The 23314-nt window shown below is 34.5% G+C and overlaps 2 protein-coding genes across 4 annotated transcripts; one reads left to right on the forward strand and one right to left on the reverse strand.

Annotated features, from left to right (window-relative positions):
- Window positions 1-1708: 1708 nt before the first annotated feature.
- Window positions 1709-8989, reverse strand: LOC109085923 (non-structural maintenance of chromosomes element 3 homolog). The gene is made up of 11 exons (XM_019100412.2): window positions 8841-8989; window positions 8552-8613; window positions 8031-8144; window positions 6356-6419; window positions 6124-6203; window positions 5945-6039; window positions 5494-5573; window positions 5359-5401; window positions 5204-5266; window positions 2934-3048; window positions 1709-1981 (listed from the first exon to the last, which is right to left on the reverse strand). Exons 2-11 carry the CDS (start codon window positions 8600-8602, stop codon window positions 1901-1903), a joined length of 786 nt encoding a protein of 261 aa, XP_018955957.2. The 5' UTR covers window positions 8603-8613; window positions 8841-8989; the 3' UTR covers window positions 1709-1900.
- An 899-nt stretch (window positions 8990-9888) lies between these two features.
- si:dkey-150i13.2 (mitochondrial carnitine/acylcarnitine carrier protein) lies at window positions 9889-22423 on the forward strand. Of its 3 annotated transcripts, XR_002017028.2 has the most exons (10): window positions 9889-10088; window positions 10708-10782; window positions 11207-11334; window positions 11625-11715; window positions 15139-15256; window positions 15400-15472; window positions 15551-15660; window positions 17140-17261; window positions 18611-18747; window positions 19003-22423. XR_002017028.2 is itself a non-coding variant. In XM_042750957.1 (9 exons), the coding sequence occupies exons 1-9, from the start codon at window positions 9972-9974 to the stop codon at window positions 18632-18634; spliced, it is 858 nt and encodes a 285-aa protein (XP_042606891.1). In that variant the 5' UTR covers window positions 9889-9971; the 3' UTR covers window positions 18635-22422. The 3 variants fall into 3 exon arrangements, 2 of the variants coding, with proteins under 2 accessions (XP_042606891.1, XP_018955959.1); XM_042750957.1 differs by having other exon boundaries at window positions 18611-22422; XM_019100414.2 differs by lacking the exon at window positions 18611-18747 and having other exon boundaries at window positions 9890-10088; window positions 19003-22390.
- The last annotated feature ends 891 nt before the right edge of the window (window positions 22424-23314 follow it).

The raw sequence follows: 23314 nt of genomic DNA on the forward strand, positions 1-23314 counted from the left end.
ATGCTATTGCTGTATGAAAACAGCAATACCAGACAAACAGAAACGTTTGGAAACATGAAGACATTAAACATACGACTGCGACAATATATGGTTTATTTGTGTTTTTCAAGTCATATCCAGGTCATAAATAAAGCATATGAGCAATGCAGTGCTAACTGACATAGCATTTTATTACAGTATAGAAACTATTCTGCCTTATTATGTGATAAAAAAAGTGTTTGTAGTATATAAACATTAACAAATCATTATTATTGATTATTGCCCAGCAGTTATCTGATTTCTAAGCAAATTAAAAGCTAGAAATGAGAGAAACAAAAGTTGCCTAATCAAAAGTTTTTGAACAGTAAAATAGTTTGTTTTTAGTTTTAGTTAAAATAGTTTTTTAATTATGTCTCTTCTGCTGCATTTATTTGATCCAAAGAAAAGCAAAACAGTAAAATTCTGAAATGTTTTAGTATTTAAAATAACTGTTTTCTATCTGAATATAGGACTATTTTAAAATGTAATTTATTGTGATTTCAAAGATACATCTTTAGCATCATTACTCCAGTCACACGATCCTTCAGAAAACATGCTGATATTCTTATTTGATGCTCAAAAAACATTTATTATGATGATGTTGAAAACATCTGAATAGAATTTTTTCACGTTTCTTTGATGAATAGAACATTCAGCAGACCAGCATTTATCTGAAATAGAAATCTTTTGTAAACTTATAAGTCATTATCATTTTCGATCAATTTGAAGCATCCTTGCTAAATAAAAGTATTAATTTCTATAATTTACACACAAAATATATATATATATATATATATATATATATATATATACTGACTCTAAGCTTTTGAATGGTATAGTGTATTATGCTACAAAAGCTTTTTATTTTACATAAATGCTGATCTTTGGATCTTTCTATTAATTCAAAGAATCCTGAAAAAAAATGTACTGAACTGTTTTAAATATTGCTAATAATAATAATTTAAAAAAGGTTTCTTGAGCAGCAAATCAGAATATTAGAATGATTTTTGAAGGATGTGGCACTGAAGACTGAAATAATGATGCTGAAAATTCAGCTGTGCATCACAGAAATAAATTACAGTTTAAAAGTAATTCAAATAGAAAGCATTTATTTTAAATGGTAAAAATATTTCACAACATTACTACTTTTGCTGTACTTGGGATCAAATAAATTCAGACTTGGTGAGCAGAAGAGACTTCTTTATAAAATATATAAAAAAACTACTGTTCAAAAACTGTTGACTGGAATACAGATTACAGAAATGTTAATGTTTTATAATATATATTATACTGTATATATGTTTATATATATATATATATATATATATATATATATACATTTCTGTCCCCCTCACTTCAGAAATGATGGCTACGCCCCTGATCGTTTAGGATGGTTTCCTTTTCATAAGACTGTAATGATGCGTTTTAAATCCTCAAAAGTTTATATATTTTGGTATATAAAGCATGTACGTTTATAAGACTATACTTTGTATTGTTACCTTTGCATCAAATTACAAAAAAAATAAAAAAATAAAATAAACCCTAGGTAACGCTAATGCAAGGATGTTTCTAATGCAGAAATGGCTGGAATAGTCAAACTTATTAAATATAAGAGGATGTCCACATACTTTTGGCCACATTACCTCTACACCGACTTCTGTAAAATAACACTGTGAACACTGCCAACAAGAGAATTGTAAAATAACTTTATTTATAAACAAGAAATATTGTAATTAAAATATTTTACAAGTGTAAAATTTTTCAGGGAAAAATCAAGAGAGCTCCAAAAAAATGTGCCGTATTAAAGCATGTTTTTCTTCAACCTCAGGTTAAATAAGAGGGTCTATTTAAATATGGCTAATAAATGCACATCACAAGGTGTTCATGATCTCTGGCTGCTGGTCTCAGTGGCACTGGCCTCTCTGAACTGCTGTGTCCAGCTCTGAGGATCCTGATCAAAAAGCTGTGAAAGAAAAGACACATGCCAACACTTATTACTTACTAGAACTTTGATTTTATTTATTGGTTTGGAATTTATGTGCTCAATTGAAAGGCATTACACTCATGAATAAATAATGTTTAAGTCATTGCAGGGCCTACTTTTTCAAACTCCTCTTGGGTCGTTTGTCCAATCTTCACCAAATTGTGCACAAAGCAATTTTAAACTACGCTGTCAAAATAATTTTGTGAACTGCTCTGCATGTGCAAAAGAATGATAAACAAAGACAACATGTGCTGAAGTAAACAGAGAAAACTTTTTTTAAAAAGTGATGTGCACAGTTTTTACATATTTATGGTGCCAACCCTGAAGTTTAGCTTGTATAGAGCGGTCACTATAATAAACTATAATAAACAGTTAATTGATGTAGATTAATATAAAAGTTGAATGAATTCCTATCTGACTGATCAGACTGACATTGATTTGCCAAACATCAGATCTGTATCAGATTTAGGACCACATACGGAAAATCATAATCAAAAAGATCAGATTCCATTTGATTTGTGCTGTTCACACTGTCTGTCTGTCATGAAAAAAACTGGATTTGGGCCACATTTTCCTTCAGTCTGAATGTAGTCATAGCCTTACAAAGACTCATATTATATTTGAAAAGAGCGCTAAATAACTATTGTCTGCATGAGTCGTTTGTGTTTAGACCCAGATAATTGCTACTTGTGGCTATATTATGAACATGATATCTCTGTTTTGCACATAAAATGAGAGTCTACAGACTTTCAAAAGGTAAGAACAAGCTAGAAAATAGCTTGGTTCTTAGTATATTAATCAAAGGTGGGTGTGATGTGTGGATTTGTAATCAAAGATTGATCAGTGAACGTTTCATTACACTTGTAATGACTGTAACTGAAAGGTTGGTTAACTGTATTGGTGAATGTAACAGAAACAAAACTGCCCAAACCTCTCCAACAAACTTCAGTAGCTTGAGTTTGGACACCTCCTTCTCTGCCCGCAGACCCCAGCGAAACTCATACTCCACTGGCTCTGTGTGAGGGATCTTCACATACTCTAAATATCTAAATCAGACATATGAAAAACGACATGAAAAAAAAAAAAAAAAAGGTTCAGTGGTCCAACAATTATGTCAGGAGTAATTTGATGAAGGACATAAATCTTTCTGTCTTCATTCCACTAGACCCCTTCATTGTCTATGGTGTGATATAAACCACCTGTCCATGGTCTAAAGAACAGCAGCTCTGAACACACCAAAATCTGCCCGGACTCAAAGCCACAACCTCAGAGTACATCAGTCTTTGTTCTTACAGCCTAATCTAACATATCCAAACCCATTAGTGAGTATTCAAAGTCAGGACATGGGTCAAAACTAGGGATGCGCCAATCCGATATTCAAACCGATACTGCCATTTTTCTCGGATCGGGTATCGACCAGAGAGGGCCGATCCAAATCCGAGATTTTTTTTTTTTTGGATTGTGCAAATTATTCTGTGTTACTTCTGAAGCCATACAAAAGCTTAATGCAGTGGTTCTCAATTCCAGTCCTCACGCCCTCCTGCTCTGCACATTTTGTATGTTTCTCTTATCGCTTCAGACGTTTGTTCTATTCGAACGTAAGTGCCCTGTGAAGTGGAGAGCACAGGATATTCCGCCATGATTCCAGTTCGAAGAGAACGTATACGTTACATTCAAAGTGCATTGAAGTGTGCGAGACATGAATTTAAATTGTATTTATTTACAGACTTATATCATAATATCACACTTGTCCATGTGTGAAGATGCTGCGCAGTGCAAATCTGTGAATGAATGTTCCAAAGTGAGGTAAGCTTCAACAGAATCCCTGCTCAGGGAATACGGAGCATGTCAATGGGAACACAGTTCGTGCACGGAGCTCACTTCTAATGAGCTGATTATCTGAATCAGGTGTGTTAACAAAGAGAGACATGCAAAAATATGCAGAGCTGGGGGGGGCACGAGGAGTGGAATTGAGAACTGCTGGCTTAATGTGAGCTACTTACGAATATTTAAGTTTTTACATTAAAGTTCACACAAACTCTTTTCTCTGCTGTGTCTGTCAGTCAGCCTTTCAGACTTTAATTAAATCCTGGTCGCGTTCGGTTACACAGTCGGCTTGGTAAAGCTCTATCCGAGATCGTTCTGTGTTCCCATTATTATACTTGGTTTGTAAATACATGTCTATGAATTTGCAAAAAGGACTTTAACTTCTTGCCGGAGTTTAATGTTGTTTTGTTACTTGCTACCGGGTGTCTGCGAGAACAAAACACAGGCGTAGACAAGACTATAAATTGTTTTTAACGTGCACAGTAACTGAAATTTAAAACTGTTAAAAGAAAGGCTCAATAACTGTTGCACATATATAATTAACTATGCATCAATCTCTCTTCTCTTTGTGCTTTGCACTTTTTAACACAAATCGCTTACAATGTGTGTATTCGGTGTGCAGAATGATGCACTTGAAGCAACATGGTGTCAGCAGTGACATCGTGTTGCTTCAAGCCCATCATTCTGCACAGCGGATGGGCATTGTAAACACTTCGTGCTGCACTGCATTTGTTTTGTCCTATAATATCTAACATATGTTGTTGCCTTATTAAAAAAATATGCTATTCATTTAAAAGAAATGCATTTTACTTTTTTTAGTATATACTTATAAATACATTCATGAATGTTTTTAATGAAAGGATTTTATAATAATACAAATAGCAATGTGTAACATATTTAGTGCAACACTTTTATTTGTTCCCCACAAAATAGTTTTTTCACTAAAAGTTTGGATTTCTAAAATTTTGCACTGATTTTTCTAGAATAACTTTTGGTGCCGAATTATCCACTAACCTAGTTTGATAAAATTTTTGTCGTAGATTATGAATATGCATAGGCCTATATTTTTTCATATTTATTGTTTATTTTATTTTTCTTTATATGAAGTAGTCTGTATCTAATAGATTGTGAAAGAATGATTATCAGTTCCACACACATGGATATATAAGTTCTACATTTATTTAAATGGGGAAAAAAACTTCACTGGTATCGGATCGGTATCTGTATCGGCCAATACCGAACCCTAGGTATCAGAATCGGTATCGGGGGCAAAAAATGGCAGATCGGAGCATCCCTAGTCAAAACAGCAGGTGCTTTAACCACACTGGTTATAGAAAGCCAATCATTTTGTTTCTGAAAGACACTTTCACTTACTTCTGCCGTACAAATTCATCTGTGACCACCTTTTTTACATCACCAAATTCCTCATGCTTTTCCCTGTGAGAAGACAGAGGTATCAGAAGTGAACCCCCCCCCCAAAAAACAACAAAACATAAATTAAGTTTTTCAAAAGGATCTAGTACACAAACCCTGGATCCACCCGCAGCTTCTTGAGTGTATTCCACACCAGATCTACAGCATTTATGGAAAACACATTAACAAACCATCCACAGAAACTGATCAGCAGTGGTGTACTGTGATTGTGTGAATGGCGCTTCACTTACTCTCTTTAATGACACCACCCTTCATGAAGATGACACTCAAAATGACAAACAGCAGGCCTGTCTTTGGGTTTCCAGGACGCCTGTGTGGACAGAAGAAACACTATATACCCAAGACAGCAAAACTAGTGCAGATGTGTGTGAGTGAATCACACAAAAAACTATTTCTGATTCATGTTTCAGCCCAAAGTTAGTCAGGTAGTCTGTATATTATCTCCATTTCATGGCAACGGACAGCTTAAGAGATCAGATCTGTTAAGAATGCGTTCAAGATTGTCCCATGCAACAAAAATGAACATGCACATGTAATACATACAAAACAGGCATAAACAATACAAAAAACAACTTAACAGCACATCATTGTTAAACAAACCCAGAATGGACAAAATAAAGTGAAGTCATGAAGTCTTAACACTGAAAAACGACGTGATCACGGATCTTGTGTGTTACTTACATGCTCACTGGCTCTCCATGAATGGGCTCCAGCTTATTAATCAGGATATAAATGTGATTTTTGGGGTCAATCTCCACCAGTTTTAATCCAAACACCTGCATCAAACACAGAAGTTCACCTCTGTTCAAATTCACATCTATAAAAGGCTGTTTGATCACTGTATGCTCCATCTGTTGTACCTGATCAAATTTGCGGCAAACTCTGTTCATGATTTCGATATAGATGGCTTTGTATTCCTTTATCACATGTTTGCCAATGTCTGCAGAAATCAGTCAAAAAAGAGTGAACACAAATACAATGTATTAAATATATTTATACAATATAAATATCATTTTCTATTATGATTCATTATTTAGCTATAAAGCAGTAGGGATCTAATGAAGAGTAATTCGTTGACCACAGAAGACAAACCTGCTCTTCGAATCGGTATTTTTTTTTGGTCTTTAATTAAGATGAACTGGACCACCTCTGCCACCTTGGCATAAAAGCAGAACAAAGCAGTTAAAAACCCAATGCAAAATCAACCAAAGAAGAAGAAGTAGGTGCAGTCAATGCAGATTAGACAAAAAGATTGATACCAATATTTAGTGTTAATATAGCAGCATAAGAGATTTATAAGCTATTCCATTCATTCCAGACATTTAACACAACATTTTTTAATTTTTTTTATTTTTATTATTATTATTATTATTTTGCAATTTAGCAATTGTGCACAAAATAAAAGCTTTTCAAAACAAATTTCTTGGTCAAACATTAGAGCATGCTAGTGTAAAATACTTTTTTTTTCACAAAAAACTGATGTATGTCAGCTTAGATTAATGAGGCCTACAAAAAATTAGCTCCATAACTAAACACAAAACCAGTCCTAATTGAAAGAAAACAAGTTGACAAAAAGATTGATATCAATATTAGGTGATAATATTGCATAACAAGAGATTTATAAGCTATTTTTGTAGGCCAGTCATTTTTGACCGGGAACACCACAAGTGTAACAAATAAAAACCGTTTTACGTAAATTAACAATTTTTGCGGTGGAAGTAGTTATACCCTGTGTGAACAAAGTCAGTAAATCTTAGTCCATTTGTATAACATTAAGTAACATTTTCGGGAGAAAGAATATTCTCTCCGGGTCAAAATTACCAGAACACAACATGAGGGTTAAACATAAATATAAACATAAAACAATAGAAGTATAAGAAAAACAATTATAAACCTATACAAACAGTTGACCATCTGACTACACATACACTATAAATAGTTGACTATAAATATAAATAGTTGACTATACATTCACATAATCTGAGACTGTACAAGAACTTTACATAAATACTGCACAAGAAAATGTGCAAAAAAGATATTTTAGGGGAAGCAGCACAGAGTGCAAGATGATTTGCAGTGCAATGCACAAGTAAAACATAAATTATCATATTGAGTCTTTGTAACAGGGAGAGTTTATAAAAGTGTCTAGTGTACATACAGAGAAAAGACAAAAATTACTGAGACTTAAGAAAGTGTGAAAGTCACTCAGGAGTGCGGCCAGTGCCCCCCATCCCTCCATTTATTAGTATGCTTGGTACTACATCATCAAGAATGTTTATAATTTGCTTGTGTTCTTAAAGAGACAGTCCTCCCAAAAATAAAAATGTACTAACCCCAAGATGCACTGTACATGACTTTATTTTAAAATGTAAAAATGGTCTACGCTGAGCCTCGATTACTGCATTAAAAGGAGAAAAATCCTGGAAGAAAGAAATCAGCTGAAGAAAGATCTTGAATGGTTTGTGGCTGAGTAAACTGTCTCTTTTCTGGAACACAACACACTAGCGTATAGATAAGCATAAGGCTAACTTTTTATTGTTTGTTTGTTTGGGTAATTATATTAGCAGTGATGAACAATTTTACCAACTAAAATGTTTGAATTTAGTATGTTCAGTGTTATTCAAACTCTGTTAAACTACTCAGGTACCCCGTGCATCTACTACAGCAGGTTGAGCCACACCAGCCCAGATCTGTAATCACCAGACAATGCTTTCACACACAGAGTTTATGACAACCGTACTGAATCTCACAAATGACTGACAGGTACCTTGCGGTCGATCTGGTCAGATGTGAAGTTCTCTCGGGCTCGCTGGACCTGTGATGAGGTTATCTGGCTAAAATTAGCATCCTCGTCATCCTCATCCAGAGATACCTGAGAGCGCTGCAGTCCACACACACACACACACACACACACACACACACACACACACACACAAATTCACAATATCACTAACACTGTGCTGTTAATATCTTTGTTAAAGTCTGATGACTTATTAACAAACATTTCTTTTTCTTTGATTATTTTGATAATATTTATAAAAAATACTAAATAAATTAAATAAAAAAACTATAATAAATTATCAACAACACTAAAAAAACATCTTGAATTGAAATATTGGTTTCCACTTAACTCTATTTTTTTTTTACATAGATTATCATATACTGCCATTCTACTTCGGTTCAAATGTGAAAGTGTACACTTTAAAAAGTTTTAAAATCACATAGTTTCAACATTTATACCTTTAAAGTACATTTGTAAATCGTTTGTTTGTATGTGTTTTTTCTTACTCTCTTTGTTTTGCTCTGTGAAGCTGGAACAGCTCTCTTCCTCTGGGACATGGCGATCGATCCTTCAGAATTATATACATAAAAAATACACAAAAATGTGAATACATAAAATACACGAATCAATTAACTGTTTCTCTGTCACTTCGGATGTTACGAACGAAAGACACAATATGACATTAACATCAGGTCTAGCAGATTTAAAGAAAGCTATTGCTAATGATTTATCTGAGTAAATTATGTAGATTACAAGAACAACACTGCACGTTGAGATGTTTAAAACGGTTTTCACCTGTCAGTGATGTTTAATTCTCTATGTACCGTTCTGTAAGCATGTGAGCGCAGTTTCCCGGTTATTTCTTCTACTACTGATGAACGGCGCTCCGCCTACAGCTGAGCATCATCACACCGCCCCCTGCTGGACAACTCCCTTTCTTCACAACAACATGGGCTCAGAAACGTGACCCTGGCTTGGACAACAAAACCAGTCATAAGGTTCAATTTTTTGAGATACAACTGTTTGATAATCTGGAATCTGAGGGTGCAAAAAAATCTAAATATTGAGAAAATCGCCTTTAAAGTTGTCGAAGTGAAGTCCTTAGCAATGCATATTACTAATAAAAAATTACGTTTTGATATATTTACGTTAGGACATTTACAAAATATCTTTATGGAATATGATCTTTACTTAATATCCTAAGGAGGTTTGGCATAAACCCAAAATCGATCATTTTTACCCATACAATGTTTTTGGCTATATTGCTACAAATATACCTGTGCGACTAGTTTTGTGCTCCAGGCAGGGTCACAAATAAGATGTGTGCCATTTACTGATCTACAGAACATTCCCATGTATATAGATCAGTGGTCTAATTTCGAAGGCCAGGACCCTCTGTTTAAGCTGTTAAAATAGGGACTGTGCAATTACAGTATATCGATGGAATTCTCAACTTCTCGTATACATGGATCTAATGTGAAAACTGTAAATTTATGGCATTCTGCTTTTAATGTTGTGTCATCTTTTTTTTATATATCATTGTAAAAAAAAACAACAACACATTTATTTATTTATTTTTTAAGGTCTACACACACATTTCGAAGTGGGATTTGGAGTGGGTTCTAAATTTTCACAGTTGCTTTTTGTTATATTTTACTGTTTATATATATATATATATATATATATATATATATATATATATATATATATAAAGCAAGACCGTTTATTAGCAATAGCGAATGAACGTGAATTATGCGATCATGCAATTCACATCTATGCCCGTTAGAGGAGGCACCTGGATTGAATGAGTTTCTGCAAGTCGCTGGATACTATTGGGAAATAGTGGTAAAAGTCCATTCAAAGCAGATGATAGTAAAAGAGAGCGCGCAAACAGCTCCGACGTTTTCTTGAACAGTCAGCACAGATATGATGACGGATGCAGTAGAGTCAGACAGAAGGGTTTCTCCTCTGAAGAACTTTTTGGCTGGAGGGGTCGGTGGTGTCTGTCTATTATTCGCTGGACACCCGCTGGACACTATCAAGGTAAAACTTCACCCAAGAGGAGAAAGCTGAATGATAAGTGTCATGAAAATAAGGATGAATTGACAAATTGACAAATAACATTGTAGTTATTTTTATCTGCTTTAGCATGATTAAATAGGTGTGTATTGAGGTGATACTTTCAAAGTTTTACATTCATCTAGACAAACAATATTACTATTTTTGTCACTATAATAAGTAAATAGAAAAATACTTACAAGATCTGAATACATCATAATTATTGTGTAACATTAATTCTGTTCTGGTTCAAGTGACAGAATTCCCTCAGCTGTCAAATATTTACATCATGGACTTTAAAATGTGTATCGTTTCACAAAGCTTTCAATAATTGACGTCTTTGCAGTTTTGGGATGGTTAATGTTTTGAAGACAAATGAAGTTATATAGTCACACAAAAGTTTCAGCAATGAGACCTTTCGAGACTATAGCGATATGTTATCTAAAGACACAGAGGGAGCAAATGACACAGATAATGGCTGCTTCTTCTGACATGCTTTATCAGTATTTGTAAGACCATGCTTTATCTCACACTGTTAAGACACTCCCAAGATCAATGTGTCATTGCTGTGAGTTATACCATGTGAATCTTCATGTTTCCACAGGTCCGTCTGCAAACACAGGAATGTGTTGTCTACAGAGGAACATATGACTGCTTACGAAAGACTGTGTCCAAAGAGGTAATAGCTTTCATTAAGCAAATGCTGTTGTTATAGCACATATAAAGTTTCTCCACTACATGACAGATACCTTGATTTTCTTGACATTTGATAACAAGTTTGAGCAGTTTTGGTGATTTTGTTCAGTGACTCTCAGCTGGTTTTGCCACAGGATGTTGGTCAGGTTTCAGATTTCACATCAGCCTGGAACCAGACACAGTACCAAATTTGTTTATCATACAAATTTAACAAAATTTAAGGTCTTCAGCTTAAATAATCAGTACATTTATTCCAGTAATAACAACTCATAACAACAAAGAAATGAGAAGTGAAAGTTATCACAACAGGCATGTAACTCTGTGGTTGAGAAGCACTGATTTGATACCATACACTCTCTTTCTCTGCCCCACTTCCAATCACCTTTACCCTGTTTTAATGTCTGCAGGGAATATTTGGCTTGTATAAAGGGATGGGTGTCCCGCTAGCCGGTGTTACCCCAATGATGGCTTTGAATTTCTTTGGCTTTGGGCTGGGAAAGGAACTTCTGCAAAGTGACCCCACCATACCAATCACGTTAGTACAGGAGAGGGCCAATAAGAGAAAAGGGATGTTTGTGATGTCAGCTCTGTGCTGAATATATGTCACACTTAACAGTTTCAATTTCTAAGGTGTGTCTTGAGATAAAAGTGTCTAGTCTTAATAAAAACTAGTGGCTATTTTTATCTTTATGTGCTGCTGCATTTAGCAGCTTGTTCACATAGTTTTTAGTTTTATATACTGTATATGAATAAATGCTGTATAGACAACATGATGCTTCTCTTTTCTGCTTCTCCTTTTTATGACTTGATTTGACCCTCTGTCAGGAACACACAGATCTACTTGGCGGGAATGCTGGCAGGAGTATTCACCACTGTGATCGTGGCCCCGGGCGAGAGAATCAAGTGTTTACTACAGGCAGGGCAAACACACTACTGTCATAAATACACCTGTGTCCATAGACACCATTCGCATGGTAATAAAAGACTCAGGAATAAAAAATATACACTTACATTAAAAAAAAAACAACAACAAACAAAAGAACAAAATTTTAAACAACATTTTATTAGCTCCCTTGATGTTCATTCACTGTAAACCTTTTTTACAGCCAGAGAGAAGAGAACTTTAACCGAATGCTGTCAATTTAGTTAATTTGTCACTCTAAGAAGTCAAAACAAAACAACATCATAATTTAGAAGTAACAGGCTATTTTCTGTCCTGTTTTTAACCCCTACGTTAGAATGCTCTGTTTGAATAGGCCTGGAGGATTGTAGACTTGGAAGTAAACGCCAAATGCTATGATTGGTTAATAGTTGTGTTAGACTGACAGCGTGCATCCTTCATAGATGAATGCTGCTGTGATTTAGGTAAAAAATGCATAAATACTCAATACATATCAAACGATATGTATAAGAGACAAAGCAATAGTGATCACATAATAAAAATAGTTACACTTGTGTGTTGTGACATTACTGTCGGATCCAATACAGTCGGCACAGCATCGTCTTTTAGTTTCAATCTTTCTGAAAATACCGCATCAAACTGTGCTTTGTTTGTAAATGAATCTGTGGTAAAATGAAGTGAACAAAGGGCCAAGTTCTTACTGTCGTGGTCTGGATCTTGAAAAATCTGGATCATTAAAAATAAAGTCCACTCTTTCCTAATGTTAGGAACAGAAGGAAGGCAGTGCAAAACTGTGTTTTTCCGCATCTGATCCAGGGAGAATAATTCTGAATAATAATAATTGTATATAATGTAGAGTTGTGCATTAATTTAAGTGGTGACAGATATTATGGGAGTGGCTTGATGGAGCGCAGGAGATGCAGATAACATATTCTTGACCCTTAAGAAACTTTAATAAATGCGGTCACATAACAAGTCACATAACATGCGTTGAAGACAAAAATTACATGAATTGCTAATCCAGAAATTTGTCAAGTTTTTCTGCAGGTGTCTTTTTTTAATTATATGATGTCATTACGTTGCTGTCTTGCTGCCAGCCAATCGCTGCATTGCTAATCATGGTTTCGAGTATCAATAATCTGCCCTTTACAGGGAACACAAGAACGAGTAGTAATCTTAGACAACTTAATACAGATATTTTAATCAAATCCACAAATCATTTTGAAGAACCAAAGTAGCCAGAGATCAGTTATCATGATTAGACAGTCCCTCCAGTATTTCACAGAACATTTTTCTGATTTTTGTGGCTGCAGCTTTTCTCAAAATTTGCGGTGATATTTGCGGCATTTGCAGCACCTGACAGTAAAGCACTCATCCTAATCGCACATGTACAACGTCTATTTGATGTCTGCATTTACATATGCAAGATGTATTTTTAAGAGGAGTACTTGCTCATCTGCAATACGTCTCTAAGATGTTTTCTGTCAGATGTCAAATTTTGACATTTATTAGAATGCATGTAAAACTGCTTCTGAGACGTTTATCAGAGTAAACAGCAGATGTTTCCCAGATCTTTAGCAGAAGTCTTATAGATGTAATAAATAAATTACATCTGATAAAATGTACTTTTATTACTGTCATTCATAATGTCTAAATATAATTGAATGAATACAAAAATGTATATATATTAGGGAGTGGAAATGGCCTATAAGTACTTCTCTGCAGCCATCTACTAGTGGTAATTTAATCTAATTTTTATTTTTAAATAATTGTTTGCTTTCCTACATTATGAAACTTTTAGTTTTATACATGCGGGAAACCTATGAAGGATGAACAAATATCGTGACATTAAAAATAACTTTCAAATTCGGTAATTCTTAAAGCTTTGAAGTGCTGGGAAAAGTTGTGTGAAGCATTTAAAAACACTCAAAAACATTAGACCATTTTTTCCACAAGTTGTTCCTGTAGTTTTACTATGTTAAATCCACGGTGAGCGGTGGTGGAGATTTGTGATTATTGAACAATGTTTTTTCTGGTTTCCACATCAGTGGTGTTTGTTCTGATATCTGTAGCTTCAACAGAATTCTGCGCCGGATTTAAATGCTTCTCACAAGATTTCACAGAGATGTTGTTGATTCTGTGGCGAATTCGACTGCTTTCTTCACATTGTATCTCCCAGCGCTGTGTATATCAGTGTCGCGTGGTCGAGATCAGCCCACGGCTCCGGCTCGAGCAGACAAATGGTTTGTGCTGTGTAGCCCAAACTAGTAGAGCGGATTCGTTCCGCTTTCGGTTCGTTTATCAAATGTAGATCTTGAGAAACAACCTTTCTTTGACTGAATGCGCATTGTGATGAAGTCACGGGACGCGTCTAAGCCCAAGTTCTGGAGACTTAGGTCTCTGCAGAGCAAAAGTGGGCATTTATGACCATGTGGGTGTTTTCAAACTGCTGGGTGTTTCTAAATCATGCAATCAAAATGATCCCCCTTACCTAACCCCACCCCTAAACCTACCATCACTATGACGTCAGCCAATCAGGTATCATGGTCTAAAAACACCCTGATCTGGTAACTCCCATTACTTTCCTAAAGAGACCTATACTTGAAGTTGGAAAATTTGCGGCATTTACGAAAAATTGCGAACTTTTGTGAAAATTGCGGAGTTTGCTTGATTTTGCGATAAATTCAGCGATCGCAAAATCCTGGAGGGACAGAAACGCCCCCTGGGTTTGCCTCTCTGGTTATTTACACTACATGTGTGAATCGGTGGCGAGGTATGAAGAACGGCCCCTCGTGGGTTTTCATCGACTCTCTGCAAAAGTTATTTACACTACATGCCCAACTTTACAGCATCGGTGGGTTCAAAAAATGGGTCTAAACAATTTTGCAGTGATGTAGAATTTTTTTATAACTCATCCGTTTGAAATTATATTGGGTTCTGCACTAAACAGGCAGTGATGGATTGCCGCTGCTGACAATCGGTGGGCAGGCTTAAAAGGCAGTGATGTAGAATTTCGGTTGGCGGTGCTAAACAACGGCAGCTGATGTACACTTTGAGCTTCAAACCGCTATTGAGGAGTCTATGGGGTGAGTCACGGACACTACGTCCATATTTTACACTACATGTCTTATTCACACTAAAAACAGCAGCATGTAGAAGCAGGTGTTGATCTTCTGCGGAGGTGGTACTTATTCACACTATTACATCATAGAGTAGAACATTCCACAAGCTGTTGTTTTGGCAGATTGGCTTCAATATAAGCTGTTTTTAGACTAATGAGAAAGTAATGAAACTTACAGGATGTTTTTATAGTACAATGACCTCTTATTTGTCAAAAGATCAAGGGAATTATGATTTCTCCGGTTATGACCCCTTTAATCATGTAAAATCCTGTAATGTTATGATTTGTGTTTATTGACATATGCATATGTGTTTTAGATCCAGTCCTCGGCCAGTCAGCTGAAGTACGCTGGACCAGTGGATTGTGCACTGAGACTTTATAAGGAACAGGGAATTCGCAGTGTCTACAAGGGCGCTGTTCTTACTCTAATCAGAGGTGTGTGTGTATATGTGTGTGATATTTTAAATAGGAGATATTGTGACATATGTGTGACATGATATATTCATATGTACATGTAACATGTAAACTAAATTAATAGGTGGCCTTTATGGATGCATCTTTTTTTCTTTTTCTTTTAGATGTGCCTTCAAATGGTGTATACTTTCTAACTTATGAATACTTAAAAAAGTTTCTGACCCCTGAGGGAGAGTGGTGAGAGTCACTACTTTGTTATTCTAGCTATAAACACTATCAGGATTTAGAACTAATGTTCATTTCACATTTTCCAAGTGTTCATCACCTCAGCACATCCAGAGTTCTTCTTGCAGGAGGGATTGCTGGCATGTTAAACTGGCTGATTGCTCTGCCTGCAGATGTGCTTAAGTCAAACTACCAAACAGGTACACCACACTCACTTCTGAATGTGCTATTGTTGTATTATATGTCTCATATGCCATAAAATGGCTCGACATTGAGTCCTAGAGACACAAATAAAACTATAAAAAGGGAGCCAGTGAATTACGCTGGAGATTTACTTAACAGTTGCTCATCTTTTGTGGTATTTCACTTCAAAAGCCTGGATTATATTTATCAAAAAAAAAAAAAAAAAAAACTAACCATCAGCAAACTAGTTTACCAATTTACAAATATTTAAATGTAGGCAGATTTTTATTTAAATGAGTCATCTGCATACACTTTCTGGAGGTTATAGCAGCAGTATTTTATCAGATGATGGAGAGTAGGGTAGCCAAGGGCATTTTAATGAGCCAATTCAGGTGATCACACTGCTGTATAGTACACTGTCTCAGTAAAGTATGCTAGATCATGTGTGTGTGGCATGTTATCTGGGCAATTCTCATCTAAGTATTGCGTTACTAAAAAAGTGTTATCGTATATTAAAAAAAGAAATATGAGTAGGTATCATATCTGCCAAACACACTGTATAGTGTAGATATTCCTTCTTTTCTGTATTTACAGGCATGGCATAAACACAAGAATAAGACATTAGCTTTATAGGATTTACAAGAATGTGGTTTGAACATTGATTTTAATGTACTTCCTCAATAATGGATAATGGGTCTTTCCGTGTCCTTTACTAATATATGCACTCTTGGTAAATATGAACAAATAGTCTTTGGAATAATATCTTTGCTGTTTATCTTATTGGTTTTTTATTTAAAATACACTTTTTTAAATTAAAAAAAAAATACAAAAATACAAAACACATATTTTTTTTAAATATATGTGTGCCACAATTATTGGCCAAACTGCTAGTGCTTTTGTTGTATGATGACATCAAAGGCCTAATTATGCAACCTTCTCAAACAAGTTTATGGTTATGGTGGTGTCTGATTGAAGTGATGGAGAATTTTTTTCATTGATCAATCACTTTTAAATGAGCGTTTCAACCATTATCTGAAAGAATAGCCTTTTCTTTATTTGTGTAGCTCAACACCTTCTGTCACTCATTGCTGTATTCTCGGGTGTTTCCCATGAGAATAGGAATTTGCCCTTTATATCACCTCATATGTAAAACCCTGTGCCACTTAAGTGACTGACTTAAGTAAACTTTAAAAGGTACTATATGAAGAGGAATTTACTTCAGTTGGATTTTATTCATAAGAATTTTTAGAGGTGCCAGTAATTGTGACACACTTTTTGAAGAAAATATATTTCTATTTAATATGTTTATCACATTTAAAAAATTTTAGTACTTCAGTGAAATGTTGTAACATTTTTTCACAGTATGTTTTGTTCACAATTACCAGTCGTGCCAATTTTAGAGGGTAATACCAAATAATACCAAAAGCATGTAGCATTTGTAGTAGTCTGTGATTAGAACAGAAAATGCAGACAATGCTCTGTCTTCTGTCCTGCAGCCACAGACGGGCGTTACCGGGGTTTGAGAGATGTGTTAAAAACACTGTTACGGGAGGAAGGAGCCCATGCTCTCTACAAAGGCTTGAGCGCAGTCATGTTACGAGCATTTCCTGCTAATGCGGTAAGAAAACATACTTGTGCTTCCAAAACATTTTTCAATATCAGCACTTCATTTGCCTATTGTCATAAAAATGTTTATTACAGAGTTCTAGTAAAGTTGTATAAATTGGTTTGGTGAGCCGTTTAGGTTTTTATGGCTTTTTGACTAAATATATCTTGGTCACAGCAGTTGATAACAGTAACAAAATCTGCCATATAAATATGCCATATAAAAGTATTTATATATTTTGCCTTCACATGTTTTCAGAAATTTCCTTCCTCCCACTTCTGAAGTTATTATTAAGAGTTTGTCACTTTCACAGGTTTTTTTTTTTTTTTGAAAAGAATAAGCTCATTTCAGTTTATATTTTCAGTGCAAGTGTCTTTCATGTGGGACAGTTTATCACTGTATTTACAATTTATTTATTTATTTATTTATTTATTTTTAGAAATGTTGATTCGTTACTTTCTTTTCAATTGATAGATTAATTGAATATCTGCTCTTTTACCAAAGGTTTGCCCACACTATCATAAAATTACAGCTGAATCAGTGAAAAATGTTCACTGGATATTTATATGGGCTGGTACTAGAACTGTCGATTTAATGCATTAATTTGGAGCAGTTAATAATACATGAACATGATGCAGGTCTATGAAAGACTGCATGGTGTAGCCTTTGAAAATGCAGTTATACGCCCCTAAAATTCAAGATATGAGGGCAAAAAAAGCTCTGTATGTGTTTTTGTATTTTGGTATTTATATGATAGGATATTGTTTAGTAATATCACACAAGCAAATGTGCTAATTTTCCCCAATCATAGTATTTATTTTTAAAGCTGCTTTTTGTAATGTCTATTCAATGCTTTTCTCATTTAACTCAATAATGACTTTAATAATTTGGGGTGGCAATTTCTCAGCCAAAACTGATGAATGATAAATTAGAATCATTAAAATAATCGGCATATCATGTAATTAATTAGATTTAAAGAATTAATCGCTTGACAGCCCAGGCTGGCATTTAATAGAATTAGTAGAATCAAAGGCTCCATGATCTCTTTGTGATCTCTTTGATCACAAACATATGGTCATGTAGCAACATAAAAAATACTTTTATTTATATTATATTTTGATTAATTCTCAAACTTCTTGCAGTTTAGATAAACAATGCTGCTTTGAGGCCCCTGTCAGACTTTTGACTGGCCTTTTGGAGATCTTAGCTCTACAGAGCAGCATATAAAAACTCATGCACCACACATTTACATTTAGATACACTCATACACTCAGAACAGTAAGATTTGTAATCCAGTTCAAACACATTTTGCAAACCTTTAGTCAGCACTGGCAAACCACATTTTGGCTGTGTACTTGCAGATCGATGCAGACACAACACTGTAGAACAACAGACGCAAAAACTAACAGTGCTTAGAGGCTCCAGTGTAGGTCTGATGGGCCCCATAAACTGCTGGTTAGAGAACTTGTTATACGATGACCAGGGTAGGAAAAACAAGGTACCCTGTTCTGATTCACACTTACAGGTGACATTGACACTGAAATACTGGCAAATCTAAATTGTTTACAAACATTTTCTTACAACTGCAACAGCACAACTTACAACTTACAACAGCATTTTTTAATAGGTCAAAGATACATTTTCCCTTCTACATTTGATTATCAACAGATTCTGAATGCTAAAATGAGTGTTAATATGTTTTGAAATGTTCTTTTCTTAATAGTGTTACTCTCTCTGTTTGTCCTGCTTGCAGGCTTGTTTTCTAGGCTTTGAGGTTGCGCTAAAGTGCTTGAACTACATTGCTCCAGACTGGTGATTTCACAGTTACAGATGAGGGATACTGTACGACTGATATTTGAATACCTTTTTTCTATGTAGCACTGTTTTACAGCCCTTTTTGGTGTCATTTTAGACATTTTTCAGTTGCATGTCTTCAGTAAGGGGCAAAAAAACTTTGTTTTTGGATTTGTATTTTTCTTATACCATATAATTTAGAACAGATGACAGAATTCTGTACCTTATCCAAAGCAAGTTTACAGTAACGTATGTTACTTTTGAATGATGCTCTCTTACATGTCTCTTATTTGTTATCTTATGCTAATTATTTTCAATTTAATAATTATAATAATAATATTATAAAGGCAAAGATAAAAATTAATAACATGTCATTTTTAATTTCTGGATGTTTGAAATGTATTGGTTTTGCATTAAAACCATGTCTTAAAAATCGTTTTGAATACATTAATGGAACTGTCATGAAAAGGTAGAAGAAAAATAATGCATTAACTCTCATGTGAGATTATTTTCTACTTCTGTGTATAAAAATAATTGTAGTAATTGTAGACCAATTACTATGTGTGCAAATCACAATCTCTGTATCGTACTGTATATTAAATTAAATTAAATTTATGCATTTAGCAGACGCTTTTATCCAAAGCGACTTACAGTGCATTCAGGCTATCAATTTTTACCTATCATGTGTTCCCGGGGAATCGAACCCCCAACCTTGCGCTTTGTAACGCAATGCTCTACCACTTGAGCTACAGGAGCACTACTATTAACTACTACTATTATTATTATTATTATTATTACTACTATTGTATATATAGTTGGTTACCTTTAAAACAGGTCACTTGCATCTCTGTGTAAACTACATGATAACAAATTTATTTAAAATGAAAAACTGTAATATCACTCTGATGTAAGTATTTCAGAGTAAGATTCTTTATTCTTTTGGGTGTGATGCATCAAGCTTTACATACCTGGAGTTCTGAATCAAAAACAATGTCTCTGTAATATTAACAGTGAAATAAATAATGGTGGAGATCTAATGCTCCCTTCAATTTCAGCTTGTTCTTAGGGAAACTTTAGTTTTAAAGTAGTTTTATTAAATGGTATTATAACTCCTTTGGTATGGTCAGGTGGGGGAACATGTACAAATAGCAACAGATTTAAGCATCATTGTAGATGATTTGCAATAAGGAGTTAAATAATGGAATAAAGTGGTCATTAAAAATCAATAAAAGATCATTTTGAATAAGGAGTTGAACAAGGAAAACTAATAATAGAACATTTAGAATAATTTAGAATAAGGAGTTTGTTTGCCAGTGATGTTAAACAACCTTTTTCCCCCTGATGCCACTTTTGTTAATGCAAACCCTGAAAGTATAATGTGAGTGAGTTTATATGGTGACAGCTGTCCCTTAAGGCCCATTCTGTAGTGTGAAACTTATTAGGAGACAACTTATTTATATTATTAGTGAAAAAAATAAAAAAGTATTAAACCAATCTTTAGAAATGTTACTATTTAAGTCTTAAGTGTTTGAGTTGTGAGGCATGGAAGGGTGGCCCTGTACAGGAGGGCTAGTATCTGCACACACAACACAACTGTCAAATGTCAAAAACCTATACATGATCCTAGTTATCACAATTAGTGGTTGAAGACAGGGAGTATTTGTTGTACTTTTTTTTTTTAAATCAAGTGTAAATTCCTAAATCAGTATTCCAGGCCTTGACAATCCATTATTTTTTAATATACTGCCTATTGGGGAAAACCACTGACCAATCAAATCGTGTATTACCCAGTAAATATTAATCTGTGGTATTTCATTTTCATTTATGTATTTCACCCCAATAAATAAAGAAACAACAAACATTTCTGAAGGACTGTGTGAATATAATGAATGCTGAAAATTTAGTATTGCCATCACGATTACATTGTTAATTTCTTTAAATGCATTAAAATAGAAAACAGTTTTGAAATTTACATTGTAATGTAATTTTTTATTTTTTGGAAATGTTAACCTCTCACTCCCTCATTTGTTTCTCCACTAGAAGTTAGTAATGTATGCTGGAGCAAATGGCTTCCCACTGCTCCAGATATATTTATCAAATAGAAGCTTATGTTGGGGAATTTTTATCGACCTCAGCTCCTCTCACCTGTGGTGTCCCGCAAGGGTCTATTCTTGCCCTGCTACTTTTCTCTTTATATATGCTCCCTTTGGGGTCCATTTTTAAGAAGAATAATGTTTCATTTCACTGTTATACAGACGATACGCAGATCTATTCACCATTAAAACAGAAAAATAAGAATGCTCTTACTCCTATTTTAGAATGTTTAAATGATATAAAAGCCTGGATGTCCTTAGATTTCTTAAAACTTAATGAAAATAAAACAGAGATTATTATTTTTGGGCAGAGTGAGACTGTTAATCTTGGCCCTCTGGTCTCGTATAATAAGATGGTGGTGAAAAATCTGGGTATTTTATTTGATAAAACTTTTAAATTTGATAAGCAAATAAATGCTGTCGTTAAATCCAGCTTTTTTTCACTTGAGACTTCTGGCTAAAGTTAAGATATTTCTCTCTTTTAAAGATCTTGAGAAAGTCATCCATGCCTTTATTTTTTTCAAGGCTTGAATATTGTAATTCTCTGTACATAGGAGTCAGCCAGAAAGCGTTGTTGCGTCTGCAGGCAGTTCAAAATGCAGCAGCTAGGATGCTAACAGGCACTCGAAAATGAGAACACATCACTCCAATCTTATTTTCTCTACAGTGGTTGCCAGTACGTTTCCAAATAGAATTTAAGCTTTTAACGTTTGTTTTTAAATCATTAAATGGTTTGGCACCGCCTTACCTCACAGACCTTCTACAACGACACATGCCTAGATCCCTTAGGTCCTCTGATCAGCTGCTTCTAATTGTTCCTGGATCTAGATTAAAACTTAGGGGTGACCGGGCTTTTTCGGTAGTTGCACCTAGACTGTGGAATTGTTTATCTCTGCATGTTAGAGCATTTCTTTTAATTCAAATGGGCATTGAAGAGTGTCACTGAACTTTTTGTTTTTACTCTGAATTTATCGTTGTATGTTGTTGTTTTTTGTTTTGTTTTTTCCTACTTTTTTTGTACAGCACTTTGGGCAGCAGCTGTTGTATTGATGTGTGCTTTCAAAAAGTGAAATAAACAAACAAACAAACTAACTAAAAAAAAATAATAATAATAATTATTAAACCATGGTAACCACAAATTAACCATGGTTTTGATTCACTTACCTCAGTTTAACCATGGTATTTGTACTAAAAATGTGCTTTTACAAATGGCAATAAATACGCCCCCCCAAAAAACTTTTACTATAACAAAACCATGCTTATTTTCATAAGTGTTCATTCAGCAAAACAGGCGCTGAAATGATCACATATAGAAATTTTCATCAACACACAGTTGGTTAAATCTATATTTCAGTTATTTTGTTATTTAAAAGTAATTTTGTGTAAGCTAAAATGTGTAGCCTCAAGCTCTGACGCTGATGACTCTGTAAAATGAAGCCCTTGGTTTCTGCATTTATGACAGAACAGTGTAATTATACTATACAACATTTTGTTTATGTTTCACACCAGACTTTTAAGTGTGTCTTCTTTTGTTGCCTTGCCGCTGTTGACTTGATTGCACAGATACTATTTAAACTGAACTGAGCTGCATGATGACATCACTGAATTCAATGATGAACTGCCTTTAACTGTCATTTTGCATTATTGACACACTGTTTTCCTAATTAATGTTGTTCAGTTGCTTTGACACAATCTGTATTGTTTAAAGCGCTATATAAATAACTTGACTTGACTTGACTAAAATTAGAGCAGCAATAAAAATAAAATGCCAAGAACTTTGGAATAAGGAGGAGAGAGGAATATTTATCATATTCAAAATAAAGCTGGGGTTGAAAAAGTTCATCTTGGCAGTAGAAGAGAAGATACAATCGTTACCAGACTTGGCATTGGTCTGTACTGTAGTCTGTGTGGATTTGCAGAAAGAATGGAGCATGTTCTACTTATGATAATGAAAGGGCAATTCTGTTGGAAGAAATGGGGATAGAAAATATTACACTTAAAACTCTGTTGAATAATGGCTTATAAAACATATAATGCTTTAATTACATACTTTAAAAAAGTAGATCTGTTCAACAGGATTTAGAAGTTGTTGTTGTTTTAAAGCTGCAGTCCGTAACTTTTTTGTGTTCAAAATTTTCAAAATTTATATAATAAGAGAGTACACCATGAATCCATTTT

This window comes from Cyprinus carpio, chromosome B23, assembly GCF_018340385.1.
Source record: "Cyprinus carpio isolate SPL01 chromosome B23, ASM1834038v1, whole genome shotgun sequence".
Taxonomy (NCBI): Eukaryota; Metazoa; Chordata; class Actinopteri; order Cypriniformes; family Cyprinidae; genus Cyprinus; species Cyprinus carpio.

Excerpts from the sequence above, each read along its gene's own strand:
- LOC109085923 (XM_019100412.2), bottom strand. The coding sequence starts at position 8,602 with ATGTCCCAGAGGAAGAGAGCTGTTCCAGCTTCACAGAGCAAAACAAAG. Across the intron at positions 6,204-6,355 it reads AATACCGATTCGAAGAGCAG|ACATTGGCAAACATGTGATA; the intron begins GTTTGTCTTCTG and ends TGATTTCTGCAG. Across the intron at positions 5,574-5,944 it reads CATGGAGAGCCAGTGAGCAT|GCGTCCTGGAAACCCAAAGA; the intron begins GTAAGTAACACA and ends CTGTCCACACAG.
- si:dkey-150i13.2 (XM_019100414.2), top strand. The coding sequence starts at position 9,972 with ATGATGACGGATGCAGTAGAGTCAGACAGAAGGGTTTCTCCTCTGAAG. Across the intron at positions 15,257-15,399 it reads TGTTCTTACTCTAATCAGAG|ATGTGCCTTCAAATGGTGTA; the intron begins GTGTGTGTGTAT and ends TTTTTCTTTTAG. Across the intron at positions 15,473-15,550 it reads CTGACCCCTGAGGGAGAGTG|TGTTCATCACCTCAGCACAT; the intron begins GTGAGAGTCACT and ends ACATTTTCCAAG.